The sequence below is a fragment of the Phodopus roborovskii genome, unplaced genomic scaffold (genome assembly GCF_943737965.1).
Source record: "Phodopus roborovskii unplaced genomic scaffold, PHOROB, whole genome shotgun sequence".
In the NCBI taxonomy this organism is placed as follows: Eukaryota; Metazoa; Chordata; class Mammalia; order Rodentia; family Cricetidae; genus Phodopus; species Phodopus roborovskii.
This window is the reverse complement of record NW_026126460.1, coordinates 21202152-21223559: the sequence shown is the minus strand read 5'-3', so window position 1 is coordinate 21223559 and position 21408 is coordinate 21202152. Positions and strand designations below refer to the sequence as shown.

The 21408-nt window shown below is 53.6% G+C and overlaps 1 protein-coding gene across 1 annotated transcript; it reads right to left on the bottom strand.

The window, feature by feature from the left end:
* Positions 1–652: 652 nt before the first annotated feature.
* Positions 653–21408, bottom strand: Asic4 (acid sensing ion channel subunit family member 4). The gene is given in 12 exon segments (XM_051190518.1): positions 653–783; positions 938–1042; positions 1252–1331; positions 1411–1502; positions 1998–2151; positions 3909–3965; positions 4379–4541; positions 4726–4853; positions 4966–5110; positions 20331–20951; positions 20953–21107; positions 21110–21408. Coding segments are annotated over 12 exon segments (1998 nt in total). The 5' UTR covers positions 21294–21408; the 3' UTR covers positions 653–669.

Sequence of the window (21408 nt, the reverse complement as noted above, 5' to 3'; positions counted from 1 at the left end):
TTAGGGAGCAAGGACTGAGAAGGCCGCCCCCCCTCCCCCCGCCCCCTAAGCTCAGCTAAGGTCCTGAAAGGTCTTCCACTCACACTCCCCTTGGAGGGAACTTGTGGGGCTGGTACAGGGGGAACTGGGAGCTGGGCCAGGCCTGCTGGGCCACCCACTCCCCCTGCCAAGAGGGGAACTGGGCCTGGGAAAAGGGAAGTAGAACCAGCCCAACATGCCTGGGGCCCAAAGAGTTGCTTTCTGCCACGGGCTGGGACCCCGACTACCCTGTGCACCCACCCCTGCAACCCCACCCTTCTGTGTCTGTGTCCCACCCCCACCCAGTCCCTAAATATATACAGATGTACAGAGGGGCCCTGCCAGGGTTTCAGCCCCCCATCTTTCTCTTCCTCCCGCCCCTCCTCACTCAGGGGCCGCTAGTCTGGTCTTCAGCCCTTCCTGGACACCCGCCTGGGAGCAGGGAGTGTGGACAAGAAGGACTCTTGTACAAGGCAGCCGAGCCTGGGTTGGGGAGAGCAGGACCCCAGTCCTGGTCTCTCAGTGAGCACCACCCCCTCCCTTAGCCCTGGGCTGCCCCATGCCTTCTGTCCCAGGAGAGGAGATGTGTGGGGCCTGGGTAGAACCCCAGACTCAGGGGTACTTCCCCTCTCCCCCCCCCCCAGCACCGTCCTAGCAAGCAAAGTCTTCAAAGAGGCTTCCTGGTGGGCCGTGAGGGTGGTGATGGTTGGGAAGCAGGCTGCTAGCCCCTCCGCCCTCAGCACGCCCCCGGCTTAGACAAGGGCTCTGCAAAATGAAAGTGGGATGGGATGGCGGTTAAGTTGTGTACTCAAGTCTCAACCGTGGCTTTTCCGTGTCCTCTGGGGTGTCTCAGGAAGTTTCAGGAAGTGGCTCTGGAGAGAGGGTGCGCTCCAGGTTGGCAGGAGAGCAGGTCACTCACCTGTTCCTTTAGCTCCTGCAACCCCAAAGTGGAGATGCCCCCAGTGGATGTCCGCAGTGGGGTCTTGGGCCGTCGCCACACCCTCTTGAGTCGATCCCAGGAGACCTTGCAGGTCAAGGTAGGGTATAGAAGGGTCTCAGTTATAGGACTTGGCGCCTAGCAACCCCTCTCATAGGGGTCCCCATACCCCAACCCAGCCTCTTCAGCACCAGACCCTCAGGCACTTCTAGAACCTTGAGCCCACTGCCCAGCCAGACCAGCCCACCCAGGAGCCACATCCACTCACTCTGCCTTTCTTTCCTACATGCCCTTACCTCATAGATGTAGTCAAGGATCTCCAGCAAGGTGAGGATGCTAGCCCCAATGAACAGACCCATCTGTCCCCCGAGGTCCCCTGAGGAGCGAGAGGTCCGGGTCAGCGGGAACAGGCTGGGTTGATCCACACATGAGTTGAGGTAAGGGTCAGAGCTTACCCAGCAGGGCTGGCAGGCCATAGGCTGCTCGCTGTTCCATGGCTTCAGAAGTTAGGGCCTCAAAAAAGACATCCAGGACCAAGAAGTTCTCCCTGGGAGACATGAAATGACGCCTGAGCTTCTTGAGGAGGCAGCTGGCAAGGGCATCTTAGTCTAGCTAGCTGAGCCTGATCTAAGATCCCTATGTGCTGGGAACTCCCAAAGGGAGCCAGGTCCTGCTGAGTTAGCTTGGTAGTTTTGTTGTAGTGGTTTTGCTTTGTTTTTCTGAGAAAGGGTTTTACAGAGCCCAGCCTGGCCTTGCTCTCTCTATGTATATGAGGAGAAAGGCATAATAGGTGTAAAACAACGGGACCTGTGCAGTGACAGGTGTGTGCAAGGAGCTGTGGCAGCTCAGACTTGGACTGGGATGAGCTTTCCTGGAAGTGGACCAGGACGTAACTTGAAGGATGGCAGTTAGAAAGATCGTGAATGGCATTCCTGGCAGGAGACCCAGTACATACAAAGAGACAGCTCATTCTCAGTCCCTGCTGCGTCCCAGGCCTGCTGAAGAGCCCTCCTCTCAAAGCCCGTCTGTGGGCACGTCTTACCGTATGTAGGTCTCATTGCGGTTGTACTTCCTTGCCAGGTACCTGGCTGAGCCCCTGTTGGGGATCTTGACCATGGAGATCTCTTTGCCATAGCGAGTCAGGTTGCACGGTGTGGGGCAGAGGCATGGGCCCTCAGAACCTCCACCCAGGGAGTCTGCAACACAAAGGCAGCCAACTGCTGTGGGTCCACAGGCCCAATAGCTATGGGGACAGGCACAGAGTCTTTCCTGAGCTGGCAAGTCCATTCAAAGGGCCAGACCTGCCACCTCCCAGAGCATGCTGACTGGGGTCCCCCTCAGACCAACTACCCATGATGGCGGCCGTCTCCACAAATCTCTCCCTCGGTCCCAGCTCCTTGGGACAAGGACGTGAGAGGGTATCTGCCAGAATTAGTCAATGAGATCTCAGACACACAAGGAGTTAGTGGAAGGATGTTGGGATGGAAGGGAGGGAGGGAGGGACAGAACAGAGAGGACTGAGAGGCTAGGATGTCCCTGCTTGCCCCTTCAGGCCTCCCTTTTCATTCTCTTTCTCCTTGCCTCACGCCCCAGAAGGCTTCTGTTCCCTGTCAGTGCATCACCTTGGCACCTTTGCCCTCCAGCCTGTGGTCAGGCAGGTCAGGAAGTGAGAGGGCAGAGATACCGTATACTTCTTTCCGGTTTCTCCAGTTCCCGGCCACAGACAGGAGAGGCTGCATTCTTCCCTTGTGGCACACTTCCACCAGCACCCCTCTCAAACAGCCCTAAGTGTTCTTTCTGTCTCTGTCTCTGTACCTCTGTGTCTGTGTCTCCCCACCCCACGCCCGGCTCCATGAGCCAAGGCTCCCTGGTGTCACTTAATTTGTGGCCTCTCACCATACCTGTGGCTCTCTTACCCAGCTGCCTGCCATCTGTTCCTTTGTTTAATGCTCTTCACTCACACATTTGGCGGGTGCGGGTGCTATGGGGGCACAGAGGAGATCTTCATATACCAGTCTGCTGCCCCAACATCTCAAATGCATCCCCGGAGGCCCACACAGCTAGGTCTCTGCAGTGAGCTCCTAGCTGGTGCCCTGCTTCAAGCTTTCCACTCTGCATCTCACCCACTCACCTTTCTACTTTGCCTCAAGCCCTTGCTAGCTTCCCAGAACCTCCCTCTTCTACTTTCTGCTCCCTCCTTTGACCTCTGCCTCCAGCCATACTGACCTTTGGGTGCCTTAGACAAAGCATGCTTACACAAGCTATTTGGATCATGGGACATATAATCCCTACCATGTAGAACCCTTCAAATCTCTGCTAATAATGTAGTTTTGCATGTAGAATCCTCCCTGCCTTTCCAGACTGTGGTGATGTGTTCCCTCCCCTGGACCTTAAGATACTCCTACTCAAGAACTGTTACGCTGTTAGCATCTGTCCTCAGTACTCATGGACAAGGCCCTTGGGCCCTCACTTTCAACACGCAGAACACATTGAATAAATGGGTCTAGAGAATGATTCAGTCAGTCAGTTGTTAAGTGGGTGGGTGGATGAATGGATGAGTTGCAGATCATGTGAGGCCTGTGGAAAGATGGAGTTTGTTTTACCCATACTGACACCCAGCAATGTATTTTTCCTAGGGCTCAGAGAGAAGTCATTTCGCTTTCTCAGAGAGAGGGGGGTGGGGAAAGGAGAGAGAGAGAGTTCATTGGCAGAACTGAGATGGGAAGCCCAGCCCTTCACTCCCAGTTCTCTGCAACATCTCCCCATGATCTGTCACCACTTACCCAAGTGTCTGAACCTGCAGAAGCCCTTGGACCCGCCCCACTGAGGTGTGAGATAAAGCTCAGCCTCGGCAAGACAACCCCCCCACCCCTCCCACCCCGGCAAGGACAGGTTGGGAGGAGGAGTGAGAAGACACAGAGGAGAGGCGGGAAAGGGGGAAGGCAGCACCCACCCAGCGTGTGGTCGGCACATTCAATGTAGATATTTGGCGGGCAGATGGTCTCATTGCCTGAAAGGAGAGAAGAGTGTTTCTGAGAGCTACAGTCCTTTCTTCTCCCTTACCACACACCCATGTGGACATCCACATACATGCATGTTTGCACATACGCATACAGATCAGTATACACTCACTCCTGCATAACAACAGTGAAAATGCATATATACACATATACATGTAATCATGTGCATACTCTTGCTTACACAACCCCAACACACACACATCCACACAAATATATATTAGCATGCACACAAGCATGTGTAAGCGTGCATTCCCAAACATGAAAGCATGCATAACTATCCAAACATACACCGGAGCACATGCTCATGAGTGTAGACACGTGTACATATTGTACACATGTCTCTGCCCCCTGGAAGTTGAAGAGCCCAGAAGAGTGGCACCAAAGACTGGCTGGAGGGGCCCACCTGGCATGTGCACCATCCGGCAGCGGCATCGCTGAAGCACGGCCTCCTTTTCACAGCGCAGTCGGCAAGCAGACACACTATAGGCTGAGTAGCCCTGAAGCTCAGGCTCCCTGAGCTCGCTTTCTGCCCGGCAGTTGCCCCAAGGCTGGGGCAGATAAGTTAGCTGCAGAGATGGAGCGTGACAAGGTCAGGGCCAAGCATGTCAGTCAAGGCAAGTCCTCTAGTGTCAAGAGCCCCAGCAAGGGCCATGGGGCTTGCAGACTGGATGTCTGCAAGGCAGATCTGGCCAGCATCCCTTTAAACAGATGTGCCCTGTGCCCAGGCTAGACCTAGCTGGGGATGCTCACCCGCTGTTCCTGGCAAGACACAAAAGTCTGGAAGCCTGGGGACACACCAAACCCCAGCTGATGGATGTAGGGAGGCTCCTCCTGGCTGTGGATCTGCACCCGGATACCTGCCTCGAATGATGTCTCATCTGCACAGCAGGGATGAGGAGACCTCTTCAGAACCTACTCCAGGCAGAGAGCAAAGCCCAGAGCCCAGGCCTCATCCCTGAGTTGACCCTTATCCCTCTCCCGCCTGCGTACTTGTCTCCCTCCATATGGGTAGGTATTCCTCCTGCTGGATGTCTAGCATGATCTCCAGGCCACTACCCATGCCACCTGCCCGGCTGGGCAGTGAACTCTGAGGATCCGCATTGAAGGTGTAACACTTCCCATAGCGAGTGTAGACCTGGATGGAGATAGAAGGTATCAGTAACAGAAGTAACAGAATCTTTTTTTTTTTTTTTTTTTTTTTTTTTTTTGTATTCTGGAAGGTTCACACTGTGTAGTTGGATGTGCTCCTCCTCAGGGCCTTGTAGCACCCCAGGAATTCCCCTACCAAAGAGTTGCTGCACTGTGTGAACAACAGCTCCCCATGTAGCTGGCCTTGAGTTCACACTCCTCTTGTTCTAAGCACACAAGCTCTGGTGTGCACCACCACGCAGGCTCAGCCTCTTGCTGTTCCTCCAAGTCTTGCCCTCCCTCCACTGAGTAAAGGGTCCTCCTCCTACTGATATTGCTACTTGGTTTTTTTGAGTTAGGATCCCTAACATCTGCATCTTCCCCCACAAAAATCTGCATCTTCTCCACTCCCATAGCAGATCCAACATGATCTCCACCTACTTTGTCTCCCTTCAGCCATCCCTCCCTTCTGTTCTCCACACAGAAGTCAAAGCACTAAAGCCAACCATGTTCCCTTGCCAGATTGTATCTGTAGCGTATACATCATGCTATAAATCTCAGGGATACACAATAAAACTCATTTCACTCTTTGTACATGTGTGCATTTGTACCCAGTGTGTACGCTGTGCTAGAGGCCAGAGATTAAAGTCAGGGCCTTCTTCAGGCACCCTCCACCTTACTTACTCCTGGAGACAGAGCCTTGCACTGAGATGGATGGAGATCAATTTGGCTAGGCTGGCTGGCCAGTGAGCTCCAGGGGTCCTCTTGTCTCTGCCTCCACAGCACTGGGGTTACAGATACGTGCCCCAGTGCCCAGCTTTTTACATGGATGCTCAGAGTCCTCATGCTTGCACATTCGTCCCCACTGAGCCATCTCCCAGCCCCAGAAAAACTTGTTTTGTTTGTTGTTGTTTCTTCGAGACAGAGTTTCTCTGTATCGTTTTGGAGCCTGTCCTGCAACTTGAGCTGTAGACCAGGCTGGCCTCAAATTCACAGAGATCCGCCTGCCTCTGCCTCCCGAGTGCTGGGATTAAAAGTGTGTGCCACTAACGCCCAGCTCAGAAAAACTTATTTTTAAACTAAAATGATAGCTTCCTATTTTCCAGAGAACAAAGTCAGACTCTTTCCCTAGCCTTAAAGTTGCCATTCGGTGTGACCCTGGCCCTCTTCTGTCCCTCAATTCCTGAAACTGTGACAAACTCAAACATCTGGTATTCCTGTTCACCTCGGGCTTTATTGTCGCTCCCTCTCCAGGAATAACAGAGCTACTGAGTCCTGAATCCCACTCACCTCACACCGCATGCTCACTCTGTTCAGTTGTTCAGTATATACATCAAGACCTGAGACCTGGTTCATCTACTCATTTCACTGTCCATTGCCCATGCTCCCTGTACAGGAGCATGCTGTACAGGAGCAGCGAACCTGCCTGGTGTCCTGTACGCTTGTCCCATAAACCCCTACTATCCAAAGCCCAGATCTTGTCTCCTCGATAAGCATTCTTCCTCAACGACGCCAGATGGTGCTGGCGACTCAAAGATGAAGGCACAGGCTCTGATGGGATTTTAGTGGCTGCCTGGAGTCACTGAGCAGCTGGAATGGGAGAGCTACTGAAAGAGGCGGATTCTAGTTGCCCCCTGCCAGGCTCACCCCATAGAGACGCGCCCCTGGGTCAAACCCATCACAAGCAGCACCTTCTCTGGAGGCAAGGGGTCAGTGTGCTCCAACACTACCCCCACTCCTCACCCGGGAATGCACGGTTCACACTGTAAGAGCTGAGAAAGGGCATGAAGTGGCATGGAGGGAAAAGATCTCCTCAGGCTTGACTGTAGCGGGAGAGACTAATGGAAGATGCTGGGCTGAGAGCTGGGAAGTGGAGTTTTAAAGCAATCTGAGGGGACCTCCAGGGACATCTTGAGGGGTGGAGTTCTGTCCTCCCTCCTCCGGTGAGTTACCTACCTGCAGCTTCAGCAATGCCCTACCCGTCACCCCTACCCCATCCTCACCCCAGTACTTCCTTCACCCAAACTGATTTCTGAAACAATGAAATAGGCATAGCAGGCACCTTGACATTTACAAAACACGAAAGCATCTACTGCTATGCCATGTCATCCACCCAGGGCCTCTGATTTTAGATGTGTTTAATGGTCTTGGTTACAGAGAAGGAATCTGAAGCTCAGAGAGGAGAAGTGACTTGAAAGAGGCCACACAGCTAGGGATTGGACGGAACTCATGGGGATGCAAAGCTCCAGCCATAACTCATTGCTAGCAACCTCCCACCCCAGACCACCCAGCTGCTACCTCAGGATGGAGAGAGATGGGATGTGCCTCACACCACACCTTCCTTCCCCTTGCTCCTCTTTCCCTTCAGCTCCATCCCTCAGCCCCTTCCTCCCAGTGCCCTCTGCCTCTCTGTTCCTCACCTGCCCCTCCCCAGCTTCGGGGTTCCAGTCCTTCCTCCCATCTGTGTCATTCCTGTCTCCATCTGTCCCCTCCATCACCTGGAGCATCACAGGGTCCTTACAGGCATGGGCATTACAGACACCTTAAAGCATTCTAAGTACCCCGGGCATCTAAGTTTGGGGCTCAGTCTAATCGAACCCTCTCAGCTATGCATAGGGTAGTATCACTATCTCCTCATTCAGCAGGTGAGGCGACAGAAGTTTGGAGAACTGGACCAGTTTGCAGGGTGCAAGATGAGCACTTCTCAAATGCCAATTCATACCCAGATCCCCTTTGTAAAGTGCCGCTTCCAGTTTAATATGTGGAGGTAGACTGACTCCTTGGAATGAAAATCTGCATTTCTACAAAGCTGCTTATCCGTAAATAGAAAGGTCTAGTTGAACAAGGCATAGCGGCACAGGCCTGCAATTCCAGCAGCTCTGCACTGGGGCAGGAGGACTATAAATTCATGGCCTGCCTAGGCTACAAATTGAGTTGAAGGCTAGCTCCAGCAATTTAGTGAGACCCTGTCTCAAAATAAAATGTAAAGAGGGCCAGGAGTATAGCTCAGTGGTAGAGTGAACATTTAGCTTGAGAGAGAGAGAGAGAGAGAGAGACAGAGAGAGAGAGAGAGTGTAGGGCAGTCCTATGTTCCATTTCTGCTGCTATAACTGAAAATAAGTAGAGGAGATACAACAGTCAAGCAAGACAGCTTGGGCCTAGTTACATCTCTCAGGACATGTTTGTGAAGAGAGAGGAACCTGGACTGGGCTGAGTTCAAGACCACTCTCTCCCTACTGATGTGGGAAATACAGATACAGGAATATAGAAGTGCCCAACATCTTCCTGTTTCAGGCCAAGAAGTTGCTGGAATCATTTCCTGCCAACTCAGCCAGTTTTGAGTTCATGCTTGAATTGAGAGGTTAAATAAGACCCAGGCCATGTGAGGGAACCCTGGGTCTGTGTTGCTCACTCATGTCTGCCAAGCAATGCCACGGTCTCTCTGAAGCTTAGCCTCACTCACAGGTCTCCAGCTCCCTAGAGCTTGGAGTCCTGTCTCCTTCCCTCTTGGCATTTCCCAAAGTCCAGTGAGATTAGCAGAAGGAGGGGTGAAGGGTAGGAGAAAGGCAAACATGCTCAGACATCCTCATTTTGTCCCAAGTCAAAAATTTCTTTTTTCTTTCATGCATGAATGCTCATGTTACAGAGATGCACCTGCCTCTGCCTACTGAGTGCTTGGATTAAGCATGTGGCATCTCAAGTCTTTTGAGAAATGCTTTCAGTATATTTTCTCCTTGGAGCCTCTGCACAAACCACATGAGCTAATTATTGTTGCCCTCTCCGAAGGGTGACGTAACTGAAGTTCAGAGAGGAAGAGTAGCTTAGCCAAGTGTGCACAGCCAGCAAAGGGCAGTGATTTGAACCCAGTGGAACCCCATGTACAATACAATCAGTACTTATAAAATACCTGGTGTGGGCTCAGTGAATGACAAATGCTCCCTTGGTGGAGCAGTACTGCAGGGTTGTATTTCATTCAACATATGCACACAGACACATGCTACTGGACAGTGAGTCCCCCCCAAGGTGGAGCTCACCTCTAACTTGGGAGGAGTTGATTACCTAGCAAATTATATTGGGGGGGGGGCAGTGAGTGACACAGAGGATGTGTAAAAGTAGTCCAGGTTCAAAGGACACTGTAGCGAATGGACAGGCCAGACTGTCAGGACTGGGCCACCTGCACAGCCTGGGTCAGGCCCCACTGCTGGGAAGAGCACGTCGTTGCCCCGGAGACAGTCCCTGGCCCAGGCATTGGTGGTGGCGCCAGTCACTGGCTCCTAAGTGGTAGAATTCTGGTGGCAGCACAGCCCACAGCTTCTTCCATGGAGACGGCACGGCTGTTCAGCCACAAGGCCCACTGGCTGTCCGCTCTTCCCTCCCCATGGACTGGCCTAAAAGGAGATTGTGGATACAAGAGTTGAGAGCCTTGGGACCCAATCACAGAGCGGGCTGGTGCTGGGCCACGATGTATCCTGATGGTGAAAGGGCTGTCTTCTAATAACCTCAGCTTCTAAGCACTGCCCATGGAACCTTGATCCTGTCAAAACCCTAACACCTGCTCTCTATCTTGGCTTCCAATCCCATGCTACCATTCCTAGCTGGAGTGTTCAACCTCTTGGAACTTCCCTGAGCTGGAAGTGGATGGGCTGTAAACCGAGTACCTAGGATCCCTCCACCAGCTTCCTCTAGCCAGCCTTCTCCTGGCCCCTCTCTGATTCTCTCTCCCAACAGTGCTGGCCCGAGTCACTGCCTGTTTCCTGCTCTGTCCCTCTACTTCTCTAGCTCCCTGGTCAACCTTTTCTGGGCACCCAAATAGCTGTCCCTCTGGACTTGGTTTCTCTGCCTGTTTACCATCCCAGCATCCCTTTCTCCCATAGCCTAGATGCTGTCTGGCCTCTTAGTCGCTTGCCCTCTCTAACCTTTTTGCTTTTCTCTCTGTCCAACCTTGCATGTGAGTATTCAGTTTCTATAGCTTGTCTTCCTTCTAGATTTTTACTATGAGCCGGAGGTTATTCAGATGTCCTCCCTATTCTCCTCCCCCACCCCCCTGCCCAGCCTGCTCCAACCCGCCCCATCTGCCTGAGACAATGATCAGGAGCTAGAAGAGATCTGTCCAGAGCTTGCTCCCCTGAGCGATGGCTTCTCTCTCAGCCCTCTGAGCTCCATCCATCCACAGCTCCCATTTCCCAAGATAGCTCTCTGCCTGGCTGCTGGCTTCCCCCCACCCAGCCCTCCCTAGCTCCTCTTCCTCCCTGTAGCCACAGAGCCCACAGGGTTAATAGCCAATTAGTAGGGCCAGGGCTCAGCTATGTGGGAGAAGGCCCTGGGCCTCCAGGAGATAAGAAGCAGCCAAAAGCAGCAAGGACCAGGCAGCTAATCCCATAGCTAATCTGCAGCCTGGGCTTTATCTTCACCGCCTTCTGGGTACCCAGCTTCTGCCAAGACCCCAGCACCTCCCTCCTAGCTACTTCTCTGTGGATGGTAGCCCCCCTCCTTAATCCCCCTGCCCTCCTCTGTGAGGTCCACCCCTGTGCCTCCTTAGGTGCCCTGGGATGAACTTCCCTTTACCCTGCAGTACCCTGGAGTCCACTGCAGACCAATAGAAGGGGTGGATACATCTTCATCTAACCATGACTAGCACCCTGGGTAGGAGAGCTCCTACGCCAGGGCTCTACTCAGGGGTGACTTGGGATCCAAGTTCAATGTTTCATCTTCTCTATCCTCTCTGAGGGCAGAGGAAGAAAGACAGTGCCAACTCAAAATGCTTGGATGTCTGTCTGTGCTGTCAAAAGTTTGGGGTCACTCAAACCAACACCCCCATTGAACAAAGGATAAAGCAAGAGGCTAGAAATACCAACCCAATGTCCCAGAGCACACAAGGAATAAGATTCAGCTCTATAACCCAGTCAGCCTCCCCAGCCAGTGCCAGCATTCTTTGCTAATTTTGTCACCTCCCTGGGAGTCAGTAGACACTTGAGTCTAGCTGCAGTTTACCCCCCACAGCCTGTAACCTGGGTTAGTGATGTTTCAACTTTTCTGAACCTCGGTTTTCTCTCCTATCAAATGGAACCTTCCAGAAAATTTCTGCCTGCCTTGTTTCATGAGGTAGTTGTAAGTCTGAAAGGAGAAAAAATAGCAAGCCCAAGGGCAAACACCTGTCATCTCCACTACTTAGAACTCCGAAGCAGGAGGATTGGTTCAGCCCAGGGATTTGTGGGACACAGTGAGACCGCCTCTTAAATAAACAGGCAATTGTAAATTGAAATCATATGTGTGACACTCCAGCATTGGTCTGTGGTACTGGGATACAGATACAGAGGCCTCAGAACATGGGGGAAGGGAGAGAGTTTGGAGCCTGACAGAGTTCAAATCCTGCCTCTTCCACCAACCTTAACAAACAACTTGAGGCAGTGATGGAGAGCTGGGTGCCTGACAATCTCTTAACACCTTGGTTTGCACCTCCATAAAAGGCAACCAGCAATTCCTCCTCCCCAGGTTAGGACTGCAGATTAGAGATAAATTCCTGAGTGATGTATGACAGGCACTCAGAGAGGGGCCCACCTCAGGAAGGGAGCTTCCAGTCACTCAGCACAGCCAGCCCCGCTTTGGTTTTGGATTCCCACTGGGCCAGTCTTCACAGGGCATCCTGCCTCTTGGTAAAGATGGTTGCCCTTAGGAGCTTTCAGCATGGAGCTCTTTCAAAGCAAAATGCATAGGCTCTGAGATGTGGCTCTCCCGGCAGATGGAAGGCTCAACCTGGCTTACTGCTGGGACTTGTTCTTACCGAAGTCTGTGGGATTCAGATTCAGTCATTTAACCTCCCTGACCCTCCATTTTTCATCTGTAAGATGGGAATAAAATCAGGTGCCCTTCAAAGTTGGCATGAGAAAAGACATCATAACACGTTAGCAACAGCTAAGTACCCTGAACAGAGCACAGATTTGAGTGCTTTGCCAAAATGAACTCTTTGATGCTTGGGAAAATATTATAGAAGTTATTCTCATTGTCCCCATTTCACAGACAAGATGGTAGAGGCACAGAGAGGGTAAGAAACTTGGCCAGGGTCACGTGATGTAGCAGAGAATGGCGGGTATTGGAACAACCCATGTGTCAAACAGTATTCCTTGAGCCTTTACAGTGTGACAGTCACTGTTTGGTACTGGGGATACATCTCTGTCTCAAGAAGTTTGCTGTCTGAAGTGGAAGCATGCATTCATTCAAAAAAAAAAAAGTGTTCGCTGAGCACCTGCACCATGTGCCAGGCATATTCAAAGTGCCAGGTCAACAAGAGGGAACAGAACACACAAACCCAACAGTCACACAATGATGCTGCTGGCTGTGGGCCATGCTGTGATGGAGATCCCAGCCAAGGAAGGCCACTGCTCTTGCAACAGGAGTTTGGTTCCAGTTGGACGGTTAGGGAAAACATCTTTTGAATAAGCTGGTTGGCCCACCACCCAGGAAGGACATCAGATAGACAGAGGGAAGACACACTACTTCTCACACTTCCAATAGGTCTGACAGTAGGGTTATACCCTGGGTGGTGTACTCCTTACTACATGATCAACAGTTCCCAGTGCTCAATGCCTCCCCCCAACCCCCACCCCCGCCTGCTTTTCAGGGAACCTTCCTCCAATGTGGGGCTGGGAATGGTGGTACTATCTGTTCCAACGTGTGAGAACCATGGTGGCTGGGAAGGAGAACTGGCTAAGGCCCAAAGACCAGAGCATAGGAGGGCACTGGAAGTGGAAGTATGAAATTGGGGGGGGGTCGCTTAGGGTTGCTTCCCAAGTGGACCAAGGTAAACAGTTATACCTGTTCCTTTTCAGGCACTGCTTAAGCGTTAAACTCCAGAAAGACAATTTTGCAGGCGAAAATGTTTTTAATTGGTAACTAAGTCCTTCCCCGGCTTTCCACCGCACTCTCACCGCACGAAGCAAACAAAGCTGTTTAACACTCACAGTTGGTGGGAGGGAGTTTTCAATTCCAACAAGATTTGGGGTAGTAGTAGTGATAGTAGTAGCAGCAGCAGAGGTGTGTGTGTGTGTGTGTGTGTGTGTGTGTGTGTGTGTGTGTGTGTGTGTGTGTGTGTGTGTCCCGGGCCATCGGCTGGACGAGTAGGTGGGTGCCTATCAGGAATCCCTGTCGTGGACGCACTTCTGGCAGGACAAACCTAGCTGCCCACGCTGCACCGCGAGGCCGCACCCACGGGCCACTCTGCCCACTGGCTGCCTCTCCTGTGGGGCAGGCATCCATCACCAAGCAGCGCCCTCCCTCTGTCTCCTTCGGGCTCCTCGGCTCTCCTCCTTGGGTTCGCCTCATTTGCATTCCCTAGGCTCCCAGCTCCTTGGCAAAGTGACCTCCGTGCACACAGCAGTGCCAGAGGCTTCCACCGCGGAGGGAGACACTGTCGTCCGCCGCCCGCTGCGGCCCTGGAGGCGATCAAAGGGGCGGGAGCTGGGGCAGCGCAGACGGGAGTAGACCCAGCTGGGGACCAGGGCGTGGCGTGGCCAGTGAGTGTGAGAACTAGCAGTAGGCCTGGTGCTAGGGTGGCATTGAAGGATTTGAGCAAGATTTGAACTCACGATGACCTCAGTCTCTATCCTGGCTGGAGTGAAATGTGGAAGTCACTCACCCCGAGGTCCAGGGAGCTGGGCCCTGGAAATGAAACCTCTTGAAATCAGAGGCTCTCAAACACCTCAACCTCCACTTGCACCCCAGCCAGGGAGAGGCCTGTTCCATCGTGCAGTCCCTCAGGACACGCAACCTTCCCCGGGGTCTGCCCAGTCCCCTGTCCCCACTCCCCTGGTCTGCCAAGCTGCCTCCCCCCCCCACCCCAGCTTGGTATTTACACCTTTCACACATTTGTAAGCTATTATCCTGTCCACGCTTAGTCACCGCTGAGCCAAGCGCCACGGATTTAGCTCCTTTAATCTTTCCTCCTAAATCAATCCTCCATTTCCCCTTAATCATCCCGTGGCTCCTCTCTGAACTCTCGTGGCTGCCTCGCCTGCCGCAGCCTATGCCTATCTCCCTGGAACTGCCCCCCCCCTCCAACCCAAAGCGGTGTCCCAAGGGCACTGTGAACATCTAGGGGGTGGACTGGATAGTCAGCCCTCCTACCCCCTGCTTGGGAGTCATGGGAAGAAATGCAGGCATCCTTGCCTTTTCTAGAAGACACACAGCATTAGACATTTGCTGTTCTTGGCCTCAGACTCCCTGTCTTCCTGCCTATCCCCACAGCACGAGGAGGGTACTCTAAAGACCCTAAGCCTCTGTCACAGCCCACCAAACACAAAAATGATGACAACAAAATGCACAACAAATTCTGGTAGATGAGATCGCCTTCCGCCTGCCCATCAAGCTGGCTGTCCTCCATGATCCAGGTGCTAAAAGAAGGTGGATGCAGGAAAGCCAGGAAGGACAAGAAAAGCTGGTGGCTCCCCAACTCGAGGTTACTGTCCCTCCTCCTCCAGCGAGGGTGCCCATCTCTCCTGGACCATCCGTGGGTTCTATCCCCACTCACTCCACTCCCTGTCCAGGGGTGGGTCCAGTAGCCTAGAGGCTGGACTTTCTCTGGGATCTCCAGGGTTCTGATCCTTTCTCCCCCTCAGCCCAGACCTAGGTCAGGCAGCTCCGCTCTCCACCACAAGAGGGGGCAGGTTCCTCCTGGAAGCCCAAGGACAGGGATGGGGGTCCATGAAGAGGCTAGGAGGGGTTCATATGGGGACCATTTCTTCAGATGCTAATCAGCATCTTCCAGCAGTGCGAGGAGACGCTGAGTTGATAATGAGCCCAGCTCCGGGCTGATTCCTGATTAATGAAGAGGCCACAGGGCTTCTTGGAGTGGGGCTGGGTGGGGCATGCCTCTCATGACCCTCCCCATTGCCCTTGAAGACCAGCCCTCTGGGATGCTTTCCCCTGCCCTTCCCTTCAGACATAAGACATAATTCCCTAACAGTGTCCACGAACTTCACTACCAATGCAGCCAGCCTGAGAGCATCCCCTCGAGGAGCAGCAGCCAGTGCCAAGTAAGAGGTGTGCAGTACCCACCTGGGTTCTGCAATCTGAGCTGTAGGCAGCCTACAGCGTTGTTAAAATCAGAGAACTTTTTTATTGAAGGAAACTAGATTTGGAGCTTCTTTTGACAGCACAGACGATTACTGATACCCTCACACAGGGCAGCAGTTAGCTGGAGCTGAGGCTGAGACCCCATTCTTCACAGTATTTCTCTCACTGACTCCACCTGCCCGGCTCCCCAAGGCAGGAGCAGCGCTTAACCAGATGTTCACTAAATGTGTACAAGGTTCACGCCTCAGGACATAATGGGATCATAGGGACAGAGAATCAAATCGGGAATTCAGGCAGAGTTAACAAAGTTCATCTGGTATGTAAAAGGCCTGGACCTACATCAGAAGGAATACCCCCCTTTCTACAGCCAAGGGGTTATAGAGAAGAAATGGAGTTGGAAAGCGAGCATGGGATAGCCCCTTCTATAGACAATGGCAGGGGATCAGAGATAGAGCCTGCCAATATTGGCCTGGCACACTAGACAAGAACAAGGATGAAGGAGGAAATGAATGGAAAGAGGAGACTGCTGAAGAGCCCCAAATTGAGAGTCAGGGCGACCAGAGTAGTAGAGGCTTGTATGAAGTGCTCCTTGCCTCAGAGCTGTCCTGGGTGGCGGATGGGGAGGGCTGTGAGGGGAGGGGGGAGGGCAGGGAGGGACTGCCCAGCTGGAAGAGGCCTTGTCTAATTGTGCCTGATTAGTAGAGAGGAAGGGAACAGGGCGAGTGATTAATAGTCACCAGCGTGTGGGGAAGGAGGATTGGGAGGGGGAGGGAAGCCTGAGAGCCAAGAGGGGATGGAGAGACGGTGAGGTACATACCCACAGGGCTTTGGTCTCCTACCCTTCTAGGGGCTATCTGTACTTTTGATCCTGGGGAATCCCCTGGGGGGACCTGGGACCTGCCCCCACTCCCCAAGGGATTCTCTCCTCCTTCCTGCCTCAATTTTCAGGCAGAGGCATGGAAGAGAAGAGACCAAGGTCATGTCCGCCACTGGGAAAAGAAATATCTGCATTCACATGATGCTTTCAGCCGCCCCAAAGCTCCCAACCCCAACACACTGGCCCTGCCCTCAGCTTAACCTGGAGCCTAGCTTGCCTTCTAATCGCAGCCCACAAAGCATCATCATAAGCACATCCTTTAGTCCCATCAGTAATTCTAGCCCTGCCTCAGCCAGGCAATCTGAACCTTATTCACCACTATGTTGTCCAACATGCACCAGTTGCACATGCCAGGTCACATTTAAAGGTTCAACAGCCATGCGTGGCTAGCGACTACCATGTTGGACAATACAGACATAGGATGTTTCCATCACCACGGAAGGTTTATGGTCTAGCACTGATCTATACAGTACATGCACATATGTTCATGCATATGCTTGCTTGGGAGGCCTGTAACTGCAGAGAGGACAGTGAGGGTTGAGGGCCATGGAGGGGGGCAAGACTAGGGGATGAAGAGCAGTGTCGTTCAGGAACAGGGATCAGAAACCATCGGGTGATGCTGGGAACGGTGAGGTTAAAAGATGGTCAGGAGCTGAGGTGATGGTGTTTGTGACAACCGGCACTTGCAGAGGGCATACCGTGTGCATGCCAGACAGTGTGCCACACTCCTTTCCTGCTTCTTGCCCTCAGGCCCTCCCTATGGCCTATGTAATGAATACACAAAGGGAAACTCATGGAAGCATTTTTGGTATCCTCAAGGCCACAAAATTGAACAGAACTCAGGTTCGAGTTCACACGAACAGACAGTTCTGGAACTCACACACAGTGAGTGTACAGTCCTGTCCCCCTCCCCCCACTGCTTTTAGAGCCACCTTTGCATTGTACAGACCAAGCACTGAAGGCTAGGGAGAAAGCGATTGCCTCCTACCAAGCCTGTGAGTGGGCCAGTATGTGGGGCTTGACACACAGTTGGGGGATAGAAGGAAGGGAGAGCCCTACAGTGGGAGGGGATGGGATGGTGTCGAAAGTATGAAGTAGAAATAGGATTGAGCTGGTGTGAGGCCTGGTGGAGGAGAAAAGGGAAGAGAAAATCCAGGGGCCTGCGTGGAGGACAGGGGTGTGGAAAAGTCCCATGGCACTGCACCCTCAGAAATCTTGCATGTCTCCTCTCCTCTCTTCCCCTCTCCTCTGCTCTCCTCTCCAGGTGGCTGCCCTATCCTTAAGCCTCCCCAGCCCTCTTTTAGCCCAGAGTGGCCTCTCTCTCTGAACTCGGGCTCTTACCATCCATGTACCTCATCTGGCGATTAATCCTGGCACCTTATGACATTGCTTGCATGGCTGATTAACTCTTGCATGCTTGTTTAAGCTTTTGAGCACCCCTGTCTCTGTTCTTCCACGAGACTGAAGGCATCTTGAGGACAGGGGCTGAGGATTAGGGCTTCCCTTCTTTGCTATCCCCCATAGGTCCTAGCAAGGAACCCAACATGCATAGCTACACAGAACAGCAATCCGAGTGGCTGACTAGGAGTAAATGAAGGGATATTTGGGAGCGTGGGGGTGAAGAGTGATTTCAGTGGTACCAGAAGCAAGAGCAGAAGCTTAGGGGACTGGGGGAGGGCACATTACCCAGAGTAAAAATAGGCTGGAAAATGTGACATTTATTAACTTGGATTCCGGAGGAAAGGTCACAGCAGAGTGGGGAGTGGGAAGGAGGAAACAGGGAAAGCAACGGAAAACACATAATGGTCCCTTACCGAAGCCTGTCTGTCACAGTCACTGACCATTTCACCACCCATTCCCTGGCAGGTGCTACCGCAAACAACTCCCATTTTCATCTCCTTACCAAAGACCCTCACATCTCCATCAAGGAGCCCACATCCTCACCACGGGGCTGATTATGGACCTCATGTCCTCACCCGAGGCCTCCAGTCTTCGTTCCCTCCTCCAGTCTCACTCAGGCAGCACATCCAATCTTCTCCATCGCCATGGGCCCCAGCCCGGTCCCTAACTGTCTCAGACTCCAGGTCCAGGGGGAATAACATGCAGCAGGTGGGGGATGGGGTGTGGGCAGGAGGTTATGAGTCTAGACTAGGTGGACATGGGTGAACAGGAACCCCAGGAGGTGAATCCTGTCCCCCCCCCCGGGGGGGCTTTCTTTGCCTCAATTGCACTGATGTTTCTGGGACAGCCCCACAGCAGAGATCTACAAGATTTGACCCTCCCTCTCCAGCCCCAGGGTACCAAAGGACCTAGGAAAAGCTATCCTTGCCCCCACTTACCCCTGTTATCCCCAGGATTCCAGAGACTCTTAGCTGGGATCAAGGGAATCCCTGTCCCTCAATTCTCTGAACACCTCTTACCCTAACAGAAACCTTCTGTCACCTTCCCTTCACTTCCTAAGTGCCCTCCGCCTCTCCTCCATTGATGTGTGTCATCATTACTCTTCTCCTTTCCTGCCCACCCCAACTAGAGCTAAGACACAAACTCAGGGACACAAAGACCCCATTGATTTCTGCCCCAGCAGCACTTGCTGAGACGGAGTTCCTCCCCAGCCCCCATCACAGAGGGGTGAGGCTGCAAGGCAGGGGTCTCATGGGTCCCAAAGTCCACATCCACACTCTGTGCATCACTTCCTCTTTAGGTTTGGGAGAGCAGTATTTTATTTTCCTAGAAGACCGAGTGTTTAGCTCGACAACAGGCTGGTATTCCCTAATCAACTCCTGGTACAATCTCCTTCCTCCTGCCCCTCTTTTCATGTTAATTCCTCCCACCCACTGAGCCCACCCACACAACCCAAAGCAAGAGGCCCTAAGGGGCTGGGACCAGGGACCTGGTTGATGCACGCTTCCTGGTAACACCAGGGCAGTGAGGGTGAGCTTGTGGACAAGGGGCCAGGCTCTTAAGAGGGAAAGTACCCATTGCTGCTGGAGGCTGGGTGTGAGTGGGCACCAGGTCCACACCACACATTTGCTCATATGCCAGGCAATAGTCACAAGGTTGCAACCTCACACACATAAAGACGGACATGGACGGGGGACCCGGGACAGGCATCTCAAGCACATTGTGAATAATAGCTTGTGAGTGTGGGTGAAAAGAACCCTGACAGAGTCCAAGACACGCCCTCCACACTCACACCTGACTGTGGGGGGGTGTGTACGCATGGCAGGCAGGGCTGACACCCCACTTCCGGTGAGGGTACATGTTTTTGTGTTCACATACGTGGGGGCGATGGTGACAGACAGTTGTCCCTGCGTGGAGAATGGAGGGAAGAGGTTGGGGTAGGGTTGTCAGGAGTTGGGATGACATCCTAAGCAGGACTCCATCCTTGGTAGCTATGAGATGGGGTACAGGCATGGAATGAATAGCTCTCTGGGTGTGTGGGTGTGCAGGTGTGCATATGGGTGTAGTGGCAGGGACACTGAATGTGCATGACAGGGAGTATGCAAGGAAACTGTGTCCCTGAGCAGTAGGAGTGTGTGTGTTCATGTGCCAGCTCCGGGGGTGAGTTATGCCCATAGAGGGGATGAGTGATTCCCAGTGTGAGAGCCAGAGCCAGGCAAGGGAACAGCAGGGACAGGGGGCTGGAGGGGGTGGGGGCACTGGCAAGCAGGAAAGACCAAGGGGAGCATGAAAGAGGGATGTGTGAGGGTGGCTGTGAAGGGGTGTGTGTGAAAGACAGAGACGGAAGAGACTGGCACCCAGTATACACGAAGACCATCTCCATCCAGCTGGCTGGCTGGGCTAGCTCCCCAGAAGGCGGCCCCAACTCCTTCCTTTGACAGGGACACCTCTCCCCTCTAGCCTCCCTCTCCCTGTCACTTTCATTTGCTGGGGAGAAGAATCTAGTAGTCCCCAGAAGAAAAAGACAACAGAGCAAAGTAGTGCTCAGTCTGTCTGGCCTTGGGATGAAGACCGGCTTCAGGGTCCTGAGCATCCCCAGGAATGCCCCTGGCCCCCCAGCCTTGAGCATTGCAGCAGCAGAGGCAGCAGCAGCAGCAGCAGCAGCAGAGGAGCTGTAACACCCGGGGTAAGCCCTTCTGAGCTTCCCCTGCTTCAGGGCTGAGGAGCCAGAGGGAAACACCAGCTGGGGAAGACACGAGGCCTGCCTCTGGTGGCAGAAGGAAGGGGAAGCCCTGTTGAGGATGCCCTCGAGTACCACCCTCCACCCCTACTTCAGCCTCTAGCCACCCCAGGTTTAGATGGCCCAGCTAGTAGAACTCACCACCGAGAAGTTGCTGACGGAGCAGTGGTGCCCACTGAAGTTGCAGCTCTTGAGCATATCAGCAAGCTGGTGGCCAGTGCGGTTGAGGATGTCTACCATGTCAGGCTCTGGGTAGCGAAGTCCAGCTGCACGGTGCCCATCCCGGTCTTTGGGGGGCAACCCTGTCAGGTTGGCCAGGTGGAAGATATCAGCATCGCTGAGTGCCGAATGCCGGAATCGGTTGATGTTGCAGAGGGTGACAGCGGGGAAGCCCGCCACTGGGGCTGGGGCAGCAGGGTCCACAGCTACCAGGTGAGGCCGGGTCAGGTAGCCCCTGGCCAAGCTGGCTGCCTGATATAGGAAGGCAACCAATGAGGTGAGTAGGGCCAGTGCCCACAGGGTTCTGCGCAGTCCATGGGGGCCTGGGGCACAGGCCCGGCCCAACCCATGCAGAGTGCTGGTGCTGGCAAAGGTGGCCAGGTCCCGAGGGGCTGCTGGCCCCTGAGCAGCCCCCAGGAGGCTCTGCTCATCCCCTGCCTCTTTCTCCTTGGGTTTTGCATCCTCCTCAGCAAATTTGATTTTGCACACAATCTCGATCGGCATCTGTCCCCGGCTGCTGGGACTGGCCAGAGCCTCACTGCTACTGTCCCTCCCTGGACAGCAGCCCTGGTGCCCTCCGGAGTGGTGGTGGTGGCAGCGGCTGCTCTTCTAAACTCAGGGCAATCAGGAGGAGGATGGGGACAGGGTGGGGGCCCGATGTGGGGGCGTCACTCCCACTCCCAGCAGCTCCGCAGCCCCGTACTGCCTCTGCCGCTGCTGCCTCTGCTGCCGCTTGTCTCTCTCCTCGATCGTCTCCTTGTGGCTTCCCTTATCAGCACCAGCACAGCTGTCAGCCCCTGCGTGTGTCCCTGCGAGCAAGCGAGTGAGCGAGGGAGCAAGCGCTGCTCCGCCACGCCGCGCAGCCCCAGCCGCTCCGCTCAGCATGTGCTCTGGAGCCCACCCCGTGCTTAATAATTCAGGACATGTCAACAGCGTTTCACCGTCGGGCACTGGCACGGGAGGCAGGAGCCAGGCCAGGGAGGGAAGACCCTCCTGCTCT